At 37.5% G+C, this 21,823-nt stretch overlaps 1 protein-coding gene and 1 long non-coding RNA gene across 3 annotated transcripts in view; one reads left to right on the top strand and one right to left on the bottom strand.

Moving 5' to 3' along the window:
* stk32c (serine/threonine kinase 32C) overlaps positions 1 to 18,788 on the top strand; it is a 27,413-nt gene extending 8,625 nt beyond the window's left edge. For both annotated transcript variants that reach the window (XM_077613907.1, XM_077613908.1), the window contains exons 3-12: positions 3,986 to 4,137; positions 8,661 to 8,834; positions 10,917 to 10,954; positions 11,262 to 11,351; positions 11,744 to 11,847; positions 12,005 to 12,121; positions 13,463 to 13,588; positions 13,836 to 13,964; positions 14,791 to 14,858; positions 15,404 to 18,788. In XM_077613907.1, coding sequence (XP_077470033.1) covers positions 3,986 to 4,137; positions 8,661 to 8,834; positions 10,917 to 10,954; positions 11,262 to 11,351; positions 11,744 to 11,847; positions 12,005 to 12,121; positions 13,463 to 13,588; positions 13,836 to 13,964; positions 14,791 to 14,858; positions 15,404 to 15,590 — 1,185 coding nt within the window. In that variant the 3' untranslated portion in view covers positions 15,591 to 18,788. The remainder of the gene's footprint in view (positions 1 to 3,985; positions 4,138 to 8,660; positions 8,835 to 10,916; positions 10,955 to 11,261; positions 11,352 to 11,743; positions 11,848 to 12,004; positions 12,122 to 13,462; positions 13,589 to 13,835; positions 13,965 to 14,790; positions 14,859 to 15,403) is intronic.
* On the bottom strand, positions 18,307 to 21,823 carry LOC144085000 (uncharacterized). The gene is made up of 3 exons (XR_013303979.1): positions 21,213 to 21,823; positions 19,605 to 19,696; positions 18,307 to 19,372 (listed from the first exon to the last, which is right to left on the bottom strand). It is a non-coding gene; the product is annotated as an uncharacterized LOC144085000 (long non-coding RNA).

Here is a 21,823-nt window from a genome sequence, read left to right as displayed (position 1 = left end):
ATCTAACATAGTGGTTCAGTTGTTTATTTAATAGTGTGTACAAAACACCAGAAGTTGGTAAAAAAATCATAGACTAACTTAATAAATAAAAAGAGCACTGTATTATTTAACCAATACACTTAAAGATAAATACAAAATAAGACCAAGTGATTTAATAAAGAAAAAAATAGACCAGAAGTAAACTGTAGTATTATATGTGCACCCTTAAGGAGTTTGGCCAAGCGAGTGAAGTTTCAGTGTGCTTGCCTCAATTTGTCAATTTATAGTCTGTGTTTCAGCATCTGTGTCTTATGGCCGGCTATAGATCGTTGTGAATTTTAGTTAATATGGCCGTATGTTCTTCACTCAAATGTTAGTAAATTGGGTTTAATGTTTATTAGAATAAGAAGTTTGAGTGTTAGCAATATAGAACTAACATTAATGTCACTGTGTTTTACTATGCTGGAAATGAGAGGTGCTCTGTCCTCTACACAAGATGTGTGTACAGTTTGCTTACACAATGTTTTCTTTGTTCTTCAACACTCTTTTACTTGCAACTCCCTCATCCACTTACTTTATTATCACGGTTCATCTCAACACCCACTTTCCAGCCTCCGCAGGCTATAAAGATTCCAGATTTTTTGTTTAATTTGATGGTTTCTAAGGAGATATGCAATTAGTCTTGAGGCTACACTTTACGACCATGCTGTTGATTCCCCACAAATATACCTAGATCCTCAATGACAGAAGTATCAAACTGAACTTTTCTTTAGTGTATTCAGCAAAAAAAAGTACAGCTACTCAAAAAGTTGCAACTAATCATCATTAATAAAACATTTCAAGATTCAGATTATGACTTTGTAGTTGAAAATCTCATCTTTATTATCTGCCCCCTTCCCTGGATCATTTTTTTTCCTCCAAGATGGTACAATGCTGCAATTGTAACCACAGGAGTGGTTGGTATATTGCAGCTCATTTGTAACACACCTGCCATAGGGCTTGATGGCCATGCAGTGCTTCGAAGAGATAATTGCCTGCAGCCACCATCTTCCCCCTTTCCGCATGTGTATTAGCCCCCTCAGTAGTTGGTTTCTAGGAGGTGTTGGAGACAGCTATCTCCACCAAAGTGCTCATTAAGACCTTCAGATGGAGACTAAAACCTGAGAGACATGACAGTCCACTCACACTCACATGAGTTTTGTGAAAGCTTTTCAATACCAACAGTCGGATGGAAAAAAAAATAACACAGGGAGGCTTTTGATGGACAAAGACAAGGAAAGTCAGAAATACTACTCCAAGAGCTCAGCTACTGGTTCCTTTTCTCCGAACACGCACTCACCAATAATAGCAAGTGCTCATTAGACTGAAGTGTCAAACAGTCATACAGGTATAGACCGGGGATGAGATCTGGATGAGCAGAAGACAGCGATATAGGCTTTATGTCAGTAGACACAATTTTTTTTTTTTGCAAAGGGCAGATGTTGAATAAGTTGTTTGTTTTTCCTTTATTGCTTTTAAGGGAACCTGGCAGGATTTTTAACTGTTTTTATGCCTTTAAAAACGAAGACAGTTTTATAATTCAAATTCAGGGACATGTTCAGAAATATGAAAGCAATAACATGAGTGGTGATTTTTGTTGTAGAACTTTGGGAAATAAATGAATGACTCAGGAATTTAATTCTTGACTTGGCTGACGTTACGTAATAATACCATGAATCAGTCAGCGTTGAAATGAGAAAATTATTTCCTCTGCTCACTGAATGATATATTAACTAGACTCTGAAGGTCTGTTTGCCTTTTCTCCTTCAGAGTCCTTACAAAGTCAGGATTAGTCTGATAGTGCCTGTGTTGATGAGTGGTTGGTTGAATTGGTGAGGGTTTAAGCTAACACAATCACATTTCAACAGGCCAGCCTCTCCCTACCCAATTCTTTTTTAGTTACTCCTCACAAACATTGTAATTTAAACCAATTGTCCTAACACTGATTTACTAGGGATGCTATTATTCCAGTTTAGTTGAATAGGACTGAGATGCCTGCATGTAGAGTCTTCTCTGGGAATATATCTGACCTGTAAAACAGAAAATCTCAAACTTTTGATATCCTATTTCCCCTCCTTTAAGATCTATTTTCTCATTTTGAATGCTTTGTTGTCCACGGAGCTTATACCTCTCTGCCAACCAAATCATACTTTATAGCAGAAATTCCTAACCACTGTGTTGTGGCACTGTTGTCTCCCGTGAAGGATTATAAAACCTGAAGATAAACACAGAGGTGCTCCAATTTCTAAATTACATTAGATCTTTGTTAAAACAGTGATACATCAGAACGTTAATGCTTGAACTGTGACAGAACTAGTTAAATTACACATGTCAATATTCATGTCTGATATACTTCACTAAGATTTGCTGCAATCTTTCAACTGTTCTATATTTCAGGTTTGGGTGAAAATGACTCCATTTATATGCAAATAGCTTTGAAGACATTCAAGAAAATCTGCCTCACATTTCTGGACTCTAAATTAATGTTTTTCTTTGCCAGACTAAGCTAGTTTAATGCATTCAATTGCTTATATTTTCATGAATATATGAATGAATCCTTTTGAATTGAGGTATTCCAGGTAATCCAAAGATACTTTTACTTGCCTGACTGTAATACCCTGACCATAAATCTATTTTAAAAGGCTGGTGCAGAAACCTCAGCATATGAAGAATATAATAAACCATACATAAAGATGTTGATCAGCACGTCATGTTTATGATTTGAATTTGAATTAAGACTGCACCATTTTGACCCAAAGAAGCTAATTTTTTAATTTCTGTTTTTCATGCCATAATTTAGAGCAATTTTGTTTCTACTGATAATCATCACGTCGCTATAATTTATTCCACTGATTACTACTGTAAGTGCGTGTCAAACGTGTAGAGAGTGAGTTTATAGCACAAGGTAGAGCTGCCTGTGTTTAGCATCTAGTACAGTGCAGACAAACGTCTTTCCTTCCATTACCATTTCTGTTTGGCCACTAAAACCGGGAACGGGAGGCCCAATGCTAATTGGTAAATATGTCACTCAAATGCGAGAGTGGCAAATTAAAAAAAAAAGGATAATTATAATAATTCATGAGATTAAACAATGGCAGCAGTGAAAACTGAATCGTCATTCATTCAGCTGTAATTTGAATTATTTTCCTTTATTTGAATGTTGTTATTGACTTTCAATATCATGTTTCACATTTCATCTCAGTGCAGATGGCCTTGCTTAGAGCTAAGAGAAACTGGGTCTGTGATGAGTGCAATGATCATTTTACTATAAGGGATGGCCTAGAGCTGTGAGTTGTAAAAAGCATTGTGAAAAAACTAATGTAAAAAAATGAAACAGTAGATTTTTATCAATTTAGAACTCATTCTTTTGAAGGCAGATTTTATTCCAAGTACAATTAGCGATCTCACAATAAATTGCTAAATTGCTGTTCAGCATCCTGGAAAGGACATCCATGATTTAAGGTGTTTTTCTTCCAAATATGTCACATTACAGTTACATTACAAGTTATCAGTGCTCTACTGGGCCTGGTTTATTTTCTACTGAAGCTTTTATATACAGTCTTGTTAATGTATAGTCTTTTTTATACCGTATGTTATTTTCACAAATTGCCAAGCAATAGCCCTATTGAGGCTGTCACGCTACAGGTTGTTTACTTTTGACTGAAGCGTTTCAAATGGGAAATGTTTTTACTGCCCTGCAGCCTCTACTGCAGCATTGGTTTTGAAAGACTGATAGTGGTGTCTCTGAAGATAATGTTAGACCCGTTTTCTTGAGCATAAACATTTATCTTAGGGACCTCATTAGCCGTATTTAGGCAATTCATTCCAACTCTGCACCCGATACTGTATGTATTGTCATTTTCTTTCAAATTGATTACTTACCAGTGAATTTTCTCTCTCTCCCTCTCTCTCTTCCCAACACCCCTTCCCTATTCCCTTAACACATCGTTCTGTCACTATACTCCAGGTATGCATCGTGCAAAAAAGAGACACAGAGAAGATGTACGCCATGAAGTACATGAACAAACAACAATGTATAGAAAGAGATGAGGTCCGAAACGTCTTTAGAGAGCTTGAGATTCTACAGGAAATCGAACATGTGTTTTTAGTAAATCTCTGGTGATTATCTCGTGTTTTTCACTTTCAATGTGTTATGCAAAGCTTTGTCTGTTGTCTGCATGTTTGTCCAGCCAAAGGACTTCTCATGGGACACATGTTAAGTCTGAAGCCTGAAATAGCTATATTCTTTTCGGAGATAACGCACCTGATATTGCAAACACTGGGGAAGAAAAGCTTTACAAGTACTTTGCAGAGATCACGAGTAATACCTTTGAAAATTCACACAAGACATTTTGGACTCAAGAAGCACGCATACACATCTGATAATTAGTGAGCTTTTAAATGACCTCAGTTCTCCCTAGAGTTGGATAAGCCTGTGAGTGGCGGCTGCTTTCATTATTCAAAGCTCATCTCCGAGAGGGACACATTTCTAAATGTAATTGGGGACCTGGCACGCCATTCATGGCATATTGCACAAAGCACTTTACTCTCTTGTAATTGGTAGCATGATATTGCATGCATCCATCTTTTCCAGACACCTATAGCGAGAACACTTTGTCTCTCACACATCATGCATGATGACCCAATAATGTGCTGTTTGTAACTAAACATCTGGCGACAAAGCATATACAGTTGTCTCATGATGAGAGGTTATAGACCCCTTCAGAGCCCCTCTATATTGCAATAGATCAAACTGAGTACATTTTAATAAGGGTAAATTATCAAGCCTTGACCAAAATTGCGTTCTAGTTTGCCATGTGCCATGATCATCTGCTTACTCCCTCAGCTGCAGATACAGAATTAGCCTAAACACCTTCCAGTGGTCCACTTACATAGCCACTTGGGGGTTGGAGGTTATATCAATCTGGATCGATATATCGATTTATTTTGCATTAGCAAATTAACATCCCATATGCCAAGTTGTTAAAAACGTTCTTTATGAGATGATGTTGAGTCTTGTTTAATCTGCATACCGTTTTAATCTACTTAAGTTAGTTGCTGCTTGACGGCTTCTTTATCGTACAGGTACTGTACAATAGACAGGACTAATGCAGCCGATGCGTCATCATACGGATGTCTCTTTTGTTTTAATAACGGCTAGAAATTTAACCAATTCAGTGAGTGTGAATGTAAGCACACTGCATCTAATACATTCCATCTCCATAGGCTTACCCTTTAGTATTGTCCTTTCTGTTGCTTAGCAATTGGGAAAGCCAGTAATTGTTCATGGATGTAAAAGAGAGAGCCCCTAGGGAATTGGGAATCTCTATACTTAAAGGGAAACATGCAAAAAGACACCAGTTCTGATATCATTTTAGAAGTGTTTTTCTTGAGACCATGCCAGGAGAGAACCACATAAACAGCTGCAGGCATCGTGAAGTTAGGAATACACTGAACAGCTGTCACCGGAAATAATGATTTCTACAGTAGTGGAGAAAGGTATAACAGGAAGGTTCTTGAAGCCATTTTGGGAAAGTATTTTTCGTATCGGATGTACAGTATCAAGACCAGATACCTAGATTCCCCCATCTTTAACAAACACACATGCAGTTAATGGTGCTATTTGTTTAAAATCTTTTGGACTGCAGTATACTTCAAATTCATTTAGAGGTTGCCTTGTAAATTCAAATCAGTTAAATAAAGGCTTCCCAAAGAAGAGTTAATATTGAGTGTACAGCACACTGGGACTGTTACAACCAGTTTCTTACTGCATATCTATGTGTAGGAGTCGAGGTCACATTAAAAGAATTACCTTGTAGAAGTCAAAATTAAATGTATTGTACATGTCAATTGCACAAATCCCTCCAAGGTTTGGGATATGGAAAGAATGACTTCATTCTTTTCATATAGTCAAACCTAGAGTTCAGCAGTCATATGATGTGTTGGTCATTGATTGATTAATAAACATTATTTTGCCCAGAGAATAACCACAAATCCCTCAAACACGAACAATGTGACAAAAGTGAGGGTAGCTTTTTCCCCTCGTTTCTCATTCTTTTATCAGAATCCAATTGACCGAGAGGAGTGGAGAGGATTGATGTGCTGTGTCCTGCACAGACTCCATTAGGAATATTGATTTCAGGCTGAATCAAGGCCTGATTGTCGAACAAAGTAACCCTTTACTCATCCAGTTGGGATTCATTGGAGGTTGACATTTCACAACTTTGATGTCTTTTTCCTCAAAAGTCACCTCTCTCATATAGTACTATTATAATCACCTGTGTTAAGTCAGTGATACTCTGTTGCTGGTTTTAGACTACTGTCTATAAATCACAGCATTACAGTAGTATTTTTAACTGGAGAAAGTCCATGTGAAACAGAGTGATGGAAGCTTCAGTAGCTAGTACCTTTTCAAGCCCTGAGAGCAGGAATAGTGAAAGAAGAAATTTCTTGTGATGGAATGATGCAGCCATTTTGAACTTGCCCATTGTCAACTTTATATAGGTCACCCAAACTTTGCAGATGGCTCACCACCAACAGGATAGCATATTTGTGTTTTTCATTTGCTCAAAACTGTTCTCCTATTCTCTCTCTCTTGTACTTCCCTACCTCCCTGCGCTCATTTGTCACACTGGCCCGATTACTTCAGCCATTTCCTTGTTCTCTTTGTAGCCAGATAACCCGCTTTTCATTGCTATGCCTATATTAGCAGTTCTGTCCTAACCTTTTACCAAGTTCTTCTCGAATTTGGATACCTCAGGTTTTTGCTGAGCAGTCATTTCTTCACAAAGACTTTAATGATGATAGAAAATTATAACAGGATTCCCCTATAAAAGTTTGCAAAGCCTATAAAGTAGAGAAACCCACAGGTGGTCCACTGTTTTTAGAAACAAGTAAAAATGTTAAGTTGACAGGAATTTTGAACTCATGACCACTATGAGCTATTACAACTCATGTAATAGCAATGCTTAAATTAAGACTAAAACAAAAAAAACAGTATTGAAATAGTTTTAACCAAAATGCAATGAAATGGTAGCAAGCTGGCACAGCTTTTGCACATATTGAGCACAAGATGCCACTATTGTGTTTTTAAGTGCATCACCCAAAGTGGTTAAAATTTGTTGTTGCTTGATCACTACAGCCTAAAAAACACCATAACAGGCTGTCGGTGGTTAGAGAAAGAGAAAAAAAAACATATCTAAATTGCACTTCAGTGTTAGTCGCAGGCTCAGCCAAACTATGAGTGCGACTTATAGTCCGGTATATACGGTATGTATTGGGTATGCAAGCAGGGCGTTGAATGTGGGATAACGAGATGGAAAGTGCCACGGCAGGGGAGGCTGTCTTCTCAAGTGCCTCCTGTGAGTCATATAGTGACCATGAGGTGATAAAAAGGTGACAGTGAAGAATGCTGTATCCTGGGGCCAGCCATCTGCTTGGAGCCTCTTGTAGGGTGAAGATATTTACATTTTTAGCCTTGCTAGCCTTCATTTTTTTCATACAAAGACTGGCCAACCATTTGTATGCATGAGAAAATGTAATTTTGAATTATTTAATAGCAACATAAAAGCAGCAGTACCCATTATCTGTCCTCTCACATGAAAGTCAAGGAGAAGTCAAACGCTTTCAGAAGATGCAACAAACAGACCTTCAAAAACTGTTTCTCTTTCCTTTTAAGCCAAGACATGTTTTTGTCCTTGGATTAATTTTCACTTTCTGAAAAAAAAACCCACACATTTTCTTGTTTATTGATGCAGGGCATTGCAAACGAAGACAGTATACTAGTAATTATGTAAATAGGCGCTACAAAAGAAGGCTTCATCAGAAAAATTCAAATGGAAAATAAGAAATATAACAACATCACGTCCCTGCAAATTTTTGACTGAAAACATTTAGCTTGCTTTTTTGAATATATATATATATATATATATATATATATATATATATATATATATATATATATATATATATATATATATATATATATATATATATATATATATATATGTATATATGTGTGTATGTATATAGTATATATACTATATATGTATATATATATACACTATCTATATATATGTTTTACTGAAAACATTGATATTTATAATATATTTATATTGGAATTTTTTTACACAGTTTGTTCATCCATGTGCTTAATGGATTGGCCCATTTACGGAGCACAATTCATGTTTTCAAACCCCCTCCTTCTCACTGAGAGCCAGAGTTTTAATTTGATGTGAATGGTTCAGTAAGCCCGATTAACAAAACTGTCAAACGTGGAGCAAAAGCGGCTTTCAATTAAGGCACATCAAGCAAAGATGGGGTCCATGCTAGCTTTCACTCAACAAGCGTCTCAGCTCCTTGCATGCCCTCAAATAAATATATCCAAGCATATTGTAGTGTTTATTTACCCCCTTCCAATGGAAGCTAAGATGCATGCATCTACAGATGTGAAATAGGCTAATGTGTCAATGCACATTTTTAAATCAATTCATTACTGGTTTTTAAACATGTTTTTTATGCGTTGCACTTGTGATGCATGCTTTGCTATAATGTCATTGCATTGTGTGCATCTTTGCTTTTTTGTGGGCTGCTTGTGTAAAAACCCATGTGTAACTTGGAACTGTAACCTCCTCCCTCCCCAGGTATTCATTCCAGGATGAGGAAGACATGTTTATGGTGGTGGATCTCCTGCTTGGAGGAGACCTTCGTTACCACCTGCAGCAGAATGTCTCATTCAGCGAGGACGCTGTTAAACTTTACCTTTGTGAAATGACACTAGCACTAAACTACCTGCAAAGCCAACACATCATTCATAGGTATGGGGTCAATCTATTTTATATTATTTACTCATTTTTTAAACACATTTTTATAGACATTGTTTATTTTGATCATGTCTGCAATAAGCAGCTTTACCATAACGAGGTAGTCATCTCAACATTTTTTACATTGTGGATGTAGCTTTTTACCAAAACTGCACAGATGGCAGTCAGGAACAATGTTTTGACACGAGCCGTTCGGCATGTCAGTAGAATGAAAAGAGCGATAACACTCAAATTAACTGCTGGCAAATTGAGGTAGGCAGGCATGGAGTTCAACTAATCCTTGCTTAAAGCAACTGACAGAGGTGTTGAACGCTGTGTGCTATCTCAGTAACCCAAGCCTGGGATTTTTCTATGGGAACTGTCAAGCGATAACTATGCGCTATCTCGTCCTATAATGTTGTCTGGCTGAGGGAGTTTAAAGTTGTTGGAGGGAAACCATGGATTAAGAGTAAAATTTACTCTCCCACAAACAACCAGATTCATATCAATATAAAAACATTTTTTTCCAGCATGGATATCTATCTTAAAATGTGCAGGTATTTAGTTTTATTATAAGACCATATCATCAATTGTTGGTGTAAATGGGACATCTGTTTCAAAATGATAATGCAACTTTCCAATGCGCTTATCTGCTTTCAATGTTCAGTGCAATGGATGATTTCATGTGTTTTAATTTCATTTCTATGAATATAAGTTCACTGAAAGGTCTCATATGGAAGACTCAGTTAAGCGTTTGTCATCTTCAGCCATGGTGCATTTTCAGTCTGCAGCCTTTGTTCAAATGTGCTGAGCATACTATAAATTGTTAGCCAGTGAAAGCACTAGGTCCCTGCAGACATGGATTTAGAACCGAGAGAGACAGAAAAAGAGTTTGAACCCTGTTCAAAACACTCATTTGGGCTGCAATGGAGGGAAAGAGGGGTGGTGGGTGCACCAAATACTATTCTCTTGTGTCTCTGCTAGAAATGTGTTTATGTCCAGCCCTTTTTTATTTGAATTGAAATTCCACATCAGTATATGAGTTGTATTGGTTTGTTTCTTCCTTTTTGCTTCATGACAGTTGACACTTTAGAGCGTACTGAGCTAATCAAGAAAATACCCAACTGCTTTTACTTTACCTTTTTTACAATTTACTCTGATAGCCTTAATCCAAAACCTTGACCACCCTTAGCTTCTCAATTTTGTTCCACCCTGCAAGTTTTTGAGAGGAGAATACCACACAATTATTTTGTTGCACTAGCTGAAGGAAGAAGGTCTCTGGTCTCCTAGCAACAGTCAGCTGCTGCCACTATGCCCGAGGAGGCAAAATTAGTTCTTTTAGCAAGGAAGAAAAGGGGGTGAGTCCCTCTTGTGTAGCTTCTATCAGAATTTTTGTGCACCAACAACCTAACCCAGAGTATTTCTGGTTCAACAAAAGAAGTAATGTCTTGCCTTCTTGATTGATATGGAACTCCTTAAATGTAAAGGGAGTTTTATTTGTTAAATCCATAAATAACAGTGTGTGAAAAAGCCTCTCCACCTTGCATCATGCCAGCCCTCCTTCCTTTGACAGACAAAGTTAGCATTTGGTTCTGATAACACTGGAAATATTGGTCCATAAATGCTTTGTGTATGTGGTATAATTCATTTGGCATTCAAGACAATGACAGGCTCGGCTGTGATGGGAACTGCTAAAATATCATGCTTGAATATGTGTCAGCATTGTCGATGATGATGATGATGAGCCTGTGCTAAAAACCTGCATGAGCTTTTCTAGGGTCTTCTGATCTGTTCTGCAAGTATTTTAATTTAAGAAGGACAATGAGTCTCCCTGATATCCTCAGCTGGTCACATTTATACACACACACTTTAATCTGTTGCAACAACGTGGAATTCAAGCTTGCAAATAGGCCTTGAAACACCCACAGATTTTCACATATAATTCATATTCTGTAATATAATCTGTGTTTACTGGACCAATACCAGTAATGAAAACAATGCTGTATGCAAGCATACTGTATGCATATCTATCACAGCATTGGTTTTATGTTTTGAATAAAGCTATTTTCTTGTTCTATTTTCGTTTTTCTCCTTTAGAGATATCAAACCAGACAACATTCTTTTGGATGAGCAAGGTAGGAATGGATTTTTTTAAAAGCATTTTGGTTGTTTTCGCTCCAGTTATTTGCTGCAGGGCACTAATCCTTTTTCGTTACATTATGTTGGAGTACATGAGAGGAATGATAATATTTAAATAAATAAGAGTTTCTTATTGAATTATGTATAGCACAGAAGCATTGCTCTCTCCGATTTTTGTTTGTTTGTTTGTTTTTACAAATAGATGGAATACAGTAGACTTTATGAATACCTTTTGTGTAAAATCCCCCAGGATGACAAGAAATAAAAATGTCTTGTTTTTTCTGCTTTGGATAATTTGGACAGGCCATGCTCATTTGACAGACTTCAACATTGCGACAATAATAAAGGATGGAGAGCGAGCAACAGCCTTAGCTGGAACCAAGCCGTACATGGGTAATGTTGCTTGCTGTATTATGTCAGTTGAACCACCGCACTCTGAATGCTTAAACTATAAAATGGCATGCTTGACATGCCTGCCTTTCAACATCAGAATACAATTAGAAGGCGGTTCCTTTTCTTTTCTGCCAAGATTGTGTAATGCCTCTGCCCTATCAATAATTAACATGCAAATATTCATTACGCAGTTTTGGCTTCCGGAATTGCTAGCATGGTGTTTGGCAGATTACAGACGAGTGCATATACAACTGAAAACCCTCCACTAATGTGACAAAGACACTGTATTAAGCCTCTGCGTGTCTAAGTCAAATGCCTGTTTGTTTAGAAACACTTATAGTCCATGTGCTTGGTGTGTATTTGTGAACAGAACTGTCTGTGTTCCCTTTCAGCGCCCGAGATCTTTCACTCTTTTATGAACGGCGGGATGGGCTATGCCTTTGAGGTTGACTGGTGGTCATTAGGGGTGACCATCTTCGAAGTTCTGCGGGGATGGGTAAGTCTTGGAGAGAGTCGGAGACGCATTTTTTTTTTCCATGGCTCAAAAAGGTTTCTTCAACTATTAAATTTGAATAAAATTACTGTATAAGTACTGTGCTGTACTGAAAGATTTACTTTAGTTGGTAGTCAATGTCCTCCTTTCCTCCTTCTAGAGACCCTATGACATTCATGCCAATAACTCGCTAGAGTCTCTCATCCAGCTTTTCAGCACAGTCAGTGTGCAGTACAGCCCGGCCTGGCCTAAAGACCTTGTGTCTCTCTTGAGAAAGGTGAGTGGGAAATGTCAGTCAATCTTTGTGAGTGACTAGTATGTTGCAGGTTCACATGCAATTATAATTTTAACATGGATTTTCTTTTAGTTTTTCTTAAGTAACTAGTTAACCTTTTTTTAAACAATGTTCAGATGCTTTCACATAAATTTAATAAGCTTTTTTATGTTTTTTTTGTGTGCAAGCATATTGGTTTGGGGCTTTGGATAATGAACCATCATAAACAAGCAGAATGTAAGACATTAAGCTTTGTAAAATCGAAACATAATGAAATCAATGTCAAGTGAAGGGAAGGCTGAAAGGAGAAGAGGAAAACAGGCATATAAAAGGGTTATATATCAGAGGTTGTGTTGTGGTCGGGTAGAAGGTCGATGTGAAATGGGTAGGCTCGAGCTTCGGGGAGGATAAGTACAAACCCTCAGGACAAAAGAGAAGAGACACAGTAGGTGAGGAATATCTGAGATTAAGGCAGAAAAACTGAATGTGAACATCCATTTGTGTGGATTTTTGTGTGTTTTGAAGAGGACCCTTACCTAAATAAAACTTCAATTTAGCTTTGCTAATGAAAATATCCAATTTGACTTCTCTACAATTTGAATTCAGTTTGTTGAAGTGCTGGAATAGTACTTTTTATCCGAAAACAATTATTTATGGTCATTAACTGTATTGTTCAATAATAAGACTTGAAAATTACTTAGCTAAACAGTGTGAAAATGCACTTCATTTTGTTGAATGTTGTGGACAGTGTTGATCTTTTCCACCCTCTCGCTAATCGATTACTCTATCAGGACGCCAACGGGGCAAAATAATCTGGCCCTGGAAACTGTACAATATTGTTTCAGACAGCACAAGAGTGTTGCTATGACAACCAAAGCTACACACCATTGTCCAAAATTCTCCCATCAAGTGATTCATGGGGAGCAATATCCGCTAATATTTCCACTATGTTCCACTGTTTGTGATCCAATTTCAGATCCTGTGAAGCAAATGACTCATTGGATTAATACTACCCCCTGTTGGTTCATTCTTTAAAAGATCCCTGAAAGCATTTCAGACACTTTTGAAATAGAGATGGGATCCCAAATAACATGCAAGCATCTTTGTGGTTAACTTATTTCACATTTCACATGAAAAAAATATTTGTCATACATTATATTGTTACATGTAAGCTTGAAATGTATATACACAGTATGAAAAAATATCCTTTCTGAAAACTGATATATTTTTGACTTGTAATTATTTTCACTTTGAGTAAAGCAACAACAATCATTAGTCTTTATTTGGAGACTGCTTTGTCAAAAATGCCTTTGTTGTACACATGTCTGTCTCTGCCTCCACCAGTTACTTACGGTGAACCCCGAGCATCGTTACTCCAGCCTGTCTGACATGCAGACCTCACCCTACCTCGCTGGCATCAACTGGGACATAATTTACGAAAAGAAGATGAATGCTGGATTTGTTCCGAATGTTAGTTTCGAGCAACTCAATGCCAATACACTCGCAATGCATTTTACAGCCCCTAAAAATCAGTTGTCACCACCAATTATTCAAGGATATCCAATCATAATGACTTTTTTTACCTCCTATTGGTATTTCTCTGTATTGGGTTTGCATTGTAGATCCCTTGGAGGTCTATATATATCACTGCTGTTTTCCATGCTTTTATTATTTCGTTTGTAATCGTCTCCTTTGGATTCCTGCTCTGGTTGTGCAGAAGGGCCGCCTCCACTGTGACCCCACCTTTGAGCTGGAGGAGATGATCTTGGAATCACGTCCCCTGCACAAGAAGAAGAAAAGACTGGCAAAGAGCCGATCTCGAGACAACAGCAAAGATTCACAGTCTGTGAGTAAAATTCATGTCTAATTTCAACTCGTCGATTCAAGCACTTCAAACAGTATTTCATTCTGCACAGGGAAGCAAATTCCTTTTATCCTTCTACTGATATCTGCCAGTTTTAAATTTTTCAAAAATGTAATGTATTCATTCATTTTTTTGTTCCGCTTATCCTCACAAGGGTCGGGGAAGGGGTGCTTCAGCCTGCCCACTATGTTATATCCTGTTTAGACTCCCCAGCTTACATCTAACTGCATAGTTGTGTGATGTCTTCTCTTTGAGTCATGCGTAACAAAAACACACAAAGTGGAAATAAAATTTCCCCCTGTGTATTGAATACTTTACATTAAAAACAAAAGAAAAGAAAGGAGCTGTTTTCCATTCAAAGTAATTTCAGTGTTTGCGGTTTTACAACCTCCTTTTTCTATAAAGTCTACAGTCCAAGATTAAACTAGTAATTCAAACTATACTTTTCACCCTTATCTTGCATTTTTTATTTATGAGGTCTCACACAGCTTCCTCTAGAATACCAGTCTTATGCAACTTTTTCACAATGATGCTGTGCAAGCGTAGCCCTCATTGAATTTTCATTATGTTTTTTGGGTTATTAAATTATTTGAGTGATGCACCATTTTAGACTTGAGATTTTTGTTCAGCATTTGTAAAATGACGTGGCATTCTCTGGAAAGAAAACAAAACTCATCTCAGTGGTTGTTTTTGGATACCAACTGATTCAAATTGTCATTTGTATGAGGGTAATGATTCTGGTCATTTTACTGCGTGAGATGAAAATTGATTCACACTGATTCGTTTGATTTTTTTTCCCCCTCACCAGGAGAATGATTATCTACAGGAGTGCCTTGAAGCAGTACAGCAAGAGTTCATGATCTTCAACCGTGAGCGGTAAGGAAAAGCTGCACCAACTGAGGCTTGCTTTGCGCTACTTGGTGTACATGACACACGTCTGATTCACTGCTGCCAAGTGGCATAATTTAAATGTGGGTCATGGACAGTGATGTCAGTAACAGGTTACTTTGTTGCATGCTATTCATTTTTGATACTCTTGGCAGCAGTGAGTAATCTGATTTTTATGGTTACTTGAAAGGGTCAAAGGGATTCACATATCGGTACAGTATGTTGTGGTTCCATCATTTATGGGTTCGTCTCCTCCCTCATCGGTTCAGCCCCTCTTTAAGACATTGCCTCATTTATCATGGACCCAGGTCTGACATTGTAGCAATACTTTAACAGAAATGAGGCGTTTTATCCTAATTTGGTGAATATTGATGAGTGCTATTTATAATGTGGTGCATAATATCACAGCAGAAGTGCTCTCATTAAACTTTCAAGGATATGTCTGATATTCTACATAACCTATTACGTTCTTGACCTTAAAATAAAGAAAAAATTTATCATGTTTCATTCAAGGTGTATTTTTTTTCTCTCAGGCTGAAAAAGCGTCAAGAAGGTCATAGTGAGGCTGGAGGTGAGGTCAGAGACGAAGAGGCGGAAACGGGCATCACCGACGACGATGCGGCCGAGCCTGAACCGGAACCAGAACCTGAGCCCGAGCCCAAGTTCTCTTCCAAATTGGGCATGTGTGGTTCTGTGTGCTCCTCCCCTGGCAGCTGCTAGTGTCACATCTGGGTTAAAAAATGGTCTCTCAGTGCCATACCAATAGATATATATTCTTCTCTCCACTCTCATTTGCAGTAGCCAGGAAGGGAGGAAGCACACAACAGGGGGACTGACACACTGGCGGACCCAATTAGTTTTTCTCTGTAGCAGCCTTTCCTGGTAAGGCAAAAATGAAGCAGATTCACCACCTCCGTTCTCCGCCCTTCACATTGCTCCAACTTCTATGCAACGTTATACTTCCTTCACAGCATGACAAACAGTGAGTGTCACACACTAGGAGATGAAGCAGAATGCTCGGCCATGATGATGACATCCTGAGCAATGGCTTGTTTGTGATATTTTCGTAGCTTTGGTGGTTTTAGTAGAAATGCCTCGCTCCCCTTCTTCAGAATGAGCCTGGGATGACTGAATTATTCAACATGCAGAGGCAGTTTTACAGTTTTAGCCTGTCTCTACTTTACTCTCCCTCAGCTTCTCTTATGCCAGCAATGCCCTAATTCAGAGCAATTGTTTTTCTGCATAGTACTTTTAATCCCGCACCTTCAAAAGGTCGCTCACAATGATCAAATCGTGAAAAACAAATATTCTTTTGGTTGACATATATTTGCATTATTTTTATTCAAACTAACAATTACGAAGGTCAATAAGACACCTGACTATCATTTACATGCTCATTAATTAATGAAATAAAATCTCCATAATTAGTGCATCCATGGACATGGTCAGTGTCGCCAATGTCAATATGAAGTAAGTTTTTCTTGGCAAAGTTCTTTGGTGGTATACGGTGAAGATCAACTTCCTGCAGTTTTCCTTCGGAGGATTAAAGTGACTCGCTGGCTGTATTTCCAATTCTTTTCAAAATCTACTACAGTGGTACAATTAAGTTAGGACCCTTTTCATTTTAAGCATGTTGGAACATGTAGCAATGATCCCCCTTAAATTCCGTCCGTAAATGAAGAATATGTATATAGTACACATTGTAGGTAAATAACTTCACCACAGTTTTATGTGGGATTGAGAAAGTCGATATATTTCAACTCAACTAAAAGAAGCATGTGAAGTCAACCCTTCACGTTGCTTCATTCTGCTATCTGCTCCAAGTGTGCAGGCACATCTTGTAGGCAAAATAGGCCAAAGCTTTTTCTACCATTTGCATAACCATTTCTGAATGTGTGAATGTACGTCTTTCCTCTTTCTCTATATGTCCAATATCCAATCTTTAACAATATGTAGAAACAGTCATGAATCAGGTATGGAACGAATTTAATAACATGCAGAACAGCTGAAAGAATTAAAATAGTAATTAAAAGTAGCGATGTTGAGAAATGACCTTACAGTTAAACCCAAATTGGATTTATACTGTGACATAAGAGTTTAAAATGATCTTGGCAGCATATCGTGGCAACAATGTAGTTGTCTTTACTATTTTCAGCACACAGGTACATTTATTAACGTAATAATAAAGAAATCTGTTATATTCTGATAATTAACTAAGCTAAACATCTGATCTCACAGGATGTTTGTTTAGGGTTTTGTATGGGAAACAATTTATTAAAACTCGTGAAACTAAATGTATTCTTATCAATTTACACTATTGTGGGAATAGGGTAACCACTCTATGGTATAGCGCCAATATGCTTTATTCATCTCATTTCTGACCATTACTCCTGCATTGGCTCTGATCCTAACATATAACGTTTAGGTTTTTTACAATGTCAAAAAGTCTTGCTCAAATACCACCGTATTAGCTGATTTTCTTTGGATTGTTTTCTATTTTTGTCCCCAAAGTGATTCTTGTACAAGGATTTACTGTGTAATGTAGTTTATTATGCACTAGGTCACTTTGTGCTTCCGACACACCTCCGTGCATGTCCAATCAACATTAAATATTTAAATTGTTTGGAGCCAGCCACATTGAGAATCCAGCTGTTTGCAGGGGCAAGAAAACAAATAAAGCCAAGATAGCATACATTTTCTTGCCAACCTAATCAAATCAAAGATAATGAAATATTTATATGCACATGCAAACTCATATTTACGGTATATGTTAGGCAAAACGTAGCTTCATCTAAATATTTCACATGGAGTATATTTGAATTTGAAAAAAAATCATTTTTTAAATAAAATATTTTACTTTTTAAACTTTTTAAAATTCTATTGTTTTGAATAGGCCTTTGCCGAATAAGCCTGATTTTGCCTAAGCCTGGTGCTTGAGCTTTATGGCTAATTTGTGGCATGTAGAAGATGATAAAATTATACCTCACTCCTTATACTATTGTTGACCATGCTTGACTCTAAGTGCATCTTCCCTGCGTGGTTGATCCTGAACATTTAATTGTAGAGAGCCGCATGAACCCGCAGTTATATAGACGGCATAGTATTGTTATACAGAATGAATTATACCTTATAGGAGCCGATGGGATGTCTTGATACACCTCCTTTTTACGTAAAAGTGAGAATGTGGGTCCCCCTACATTTGATGGCCTGTGATTATGGTCCAGTATTAGACCTTTAATTTTAGTGAGCATCATATTTGTCGTTAAAGACACATTTTGTTATTATCAAACTGATTCATCAAAATAGCTGTTATTTTAGCATTAATTTACGGCTTGTTGCAGGGTGGCCCTTTCACATGATGAAAACATTACATAGTTGTGGAAGATCTTTAAAACACCATCTCAATCAATTCAAGCCTTTGTGTATTATGCTGTATTTCTTTTTTTCGATAAATCGTGAGAACTGATTTGGAGGATTAAATGTATCTTTGAGTGCTTTTTTGAGGGGGATAGCAGTGATTTCCCAGAAAGACATTGCTTGCTTACACTCCTGATATGTTCCTTTAAATTGTTAAGATTTTGGATGCTCTTAGGTGTTTTCAAAGCAATCTGTGCTTGTACGTGACCAGAAAAGCATGTATCCTAAACGGCCGTGGTCCAGTCGATGCCAACAAGGTATGCAAAATTGTATGTGTTGTAATGCTGTTGATTGCAGTTTGAAAGTTGGTGCAGTTATTATTTGGTACTGATGATGCAATTTCTGTTGCTCTTTCCCCCCATATTGTCCTACAGTGCATTTGGTGCTATAGGATTTTTATGATGGGTTTGGTGCGAGGCCTTGTACTTAAACTGCTTGTGTGTTCAAAACATCCAGCTTGAACTGCTTTCATATGGAAATAAAAGTCTTTCTTGAAAGGTGTCATTTTGGTGTTTGTCCTCGGGAGCAAGACTGATGAAGAGATCAAAACAGGTGAATCTGAAGTATCGTATATTCTAAGGCTTAGAATATAATAAGCAGTTCCATGTTAATATGTGTCATTTTAATTTTAATCTGTTCTTCTAATGTTTCAGATTTTAGCATCCAGCGTCACTTTGTTGCGAGTTTATGACCAAATTATTTGTCACAGAGTTTCTATTTCAGTTCAGTTAATTCATGATTTAGTTGGGTGGCGATTACTTTTTTTCACACAGAGTTAGGTACTTTTGAATAAGTTCCTTTAAATGAAATATACCACCAGTGGTCACTGCAATGGAGGAGTTATAAAAACACTTGAGAAAATAATCAAGTTATATGTCTACTTGGGTTATCTCTTATCATGACTGCTGTTTTTTTATGGTTAAAATTCTCTAATGTCTAATATGTGACTTTATGTTCCTGGGATCCTCCAAGATGTCAACTGTTGTTCCTGCATTATCCAATTGGAGGCTCCACTTTGTGTCTTCAATGTTCTCCAGAAGAGCCTTCACCTCAGCCTCCAACTTACCCACTGCGTCCTCCACTTTCTGCAAAATACAGAGGGTATGTTTTTGTGCCTGGAGACTAAATAATACATTAATAAGATGTTTAATGAATAATGGAATCATCATTCATACATTATACAATTCTTGATGCATATAAATAATACAGTTGCCATACTGGTTAGTTAAGGAAGGTCAAATGAAGTAAAATAAAATCGCAAAGAGAAACCGAATGCTGTGGTGAGCCTCACACTTTGAGAAGAAGAAAAAAAATCACCTTTTCCACAACATCCAAGCGCTTATGAAGACTTGTATGCTCTTGACATGGACTTGAAGGCACGGCTCGAGGTAACCGCTTGGAATCCACTGCTGTGAATGAAATAGAATTTAAACTGTTTTGTTTCAAATTTATTAATTAATATAAATTATTTCCCTATTGTGTTTTGTTAAGTTCAACAGCTCTTTTCCGATGCAACTGATATTATTGGACCAATTTGGATGCTGTTTGGCACATCCTAGCACTTAAATGTTGGTGGAGTACTGACAATAATGCTTGACATCTTTGAAGATACTAGCTCCTCATATGAGCCTCCATCTGGCTGTCAGGTACAGGAGATACTCGCTTCTTGTTTAGACCGCTTAATGAAGCTTCTGGTTTAGACCGCTTAATGAAGGTTCTTGTTTAGACAGCTCAGTGAAGCATTAGCTGTGTGCTCGCTCCCTGGTGGTTGGCTGGCATAGAAAAAGCTGCCTCATTAGATGTGCAGCAGAGCTGGCTTTTTTTATTTCAAAGATCATTAACAATCAGGTTGATTTTATTGTGGCTTGTGAAATTGTGATCTGATTAAGAGCCAAAAAACTGCTCCTCTCTGCAAATACAACTGTAGGCTCGCTGTGCTCCTACATTGGAGTGCTTGTGGTATCAGCACGCAGAAAAGCAGTTTGTAGTAGAAAAAAATGCCACTGTAAGCAGGATGCTTATGTTCAAGATGAACTACGCATACACTGTTTTTCACAAGGACACAAAGTTGTTGCAAAATAGCTAACAAGATGTTCCATTACATCATTCAGCTGTCTCTAAGATTTCATGCATTTTTGTTTGTGTTGGCTGATGTTTTTGTAAAGCTGGATGAAGAGTTTTGTTTATTATTATCAAAAATGAACATTGTGATTCCGCCAGAGGTCGTGGGTGAATGAGATTCAGTGTGTATGTGTTTGTATGTTCCGCCCTACAGGCACAAGGGAGATGAGCCAACTTCCATTTGAGAAGATGAGGCAAAGCAGCAGTTTGAGTTTGTCCAGCATATATACTGTATATACTAAACGGTAAGCTACTAAAAGGCTCCCATCCCTAAACATATCTATTTAATAAAAGCTCAAAACTCAACTTAAAAGTTAATGTCCCCTTAATTTTGACAATTTAACTGGAAACTTACTATTCCAGTGTTGGCTTACTTAAATTATTGTTCAGTAATGTATACCGTCATTGAAGTTGTCAATTGAGCATAATGTTATGATTCTTTCATGGCATTTAGGTCAAATGAATGCACACTCAAAACGCATGAAATACTTTCCAATTGTACTTTTGTGAAATAAAGCTACACAATCTGGTTAGAGTCAAATAACTGAACACGACAGAGGAAAGGAAGAATTGTTTTTACAACATGAATTTAAGGAAACTACAGCTGCAGTCAATTACAACCATGTGTGCTGTAATACATGCAGACTTTTTAAAAGTGCACTCACTGTGTTATTTTGTACAATTTGTAACATAGTTACGATTATGTAAGAATCGTACACCTCCCACCAATGTGTAAATATTCACAAAATAACTCCCACCTCCTGTCAACACTGCCACCGCCCCTCTGCAAGCTACTTTTCTTACCTGCCACAGTGCAGCCAATCAAGAAGATGAGTCCAATTGCGCTTGATGGGCGGATCATAGTTTTTTTTTAAGGAAGAAATTAGTAAACAAATCTTTTTCAGAGAAATTCTTCCTTCACTATCGCCACAATCTTTCCTCCAATCTGGTTGCACCAAGTTTCCGAATGAAAACATGGAATGCCGAGCAGAAAGCTCAGTATCTGGGAAGGGGTGGAATGTTTGTACTGGGGAGGGGAATGACATATTGGTCGGCCTTACTAAACATGAATAGACTTTTAAAGAGAGAGCCTCAACACAACTTTATTTCACTCAGACTTCCTAGTCCCCTTTTCAGTCATGGATTGAGGATTTGGTGCATTTGTGATTATAAATCTTATACCAAGTTGGTATCAGTCGACTCTCTGTTCCATTTTTAGTGTGACTTGATAAAATCAAGAGAATAAAAGTTCAAGGAAGGTGCCTTTTTTTCAGAGAAATTCTCTTTCCTGCGGGAAGTCTGTCCAATCAAATCAATTCCGCTGCAACGAAAGCTCTCTGTAGTTATATTGATTGCTTCCTTTTTTTCACTCTGAATTTTGTTTTTTTCTTTCTAACTCACACATCCACACACAC

This window comes from Stigmatopora argus, chromosome 11, assembly GCF_051989625.1.
Source record: "Stigmatopora argus isolate UIUO_Sarg chromosome 11, RoL_Sarg_1.0, whole genome shotgun sequence".
Lineage (NCBI taxonomy): Eukaryota > Metazoa > Chordata > Actinopteri > Syngnathiformes > Syngnathidae > Stigmatopora > Stigmatopora argus.
Note: the sequence above shows the minus strand (reverse complement) of the source record. Positions and strands in the feature narration are given on the sequence as shown.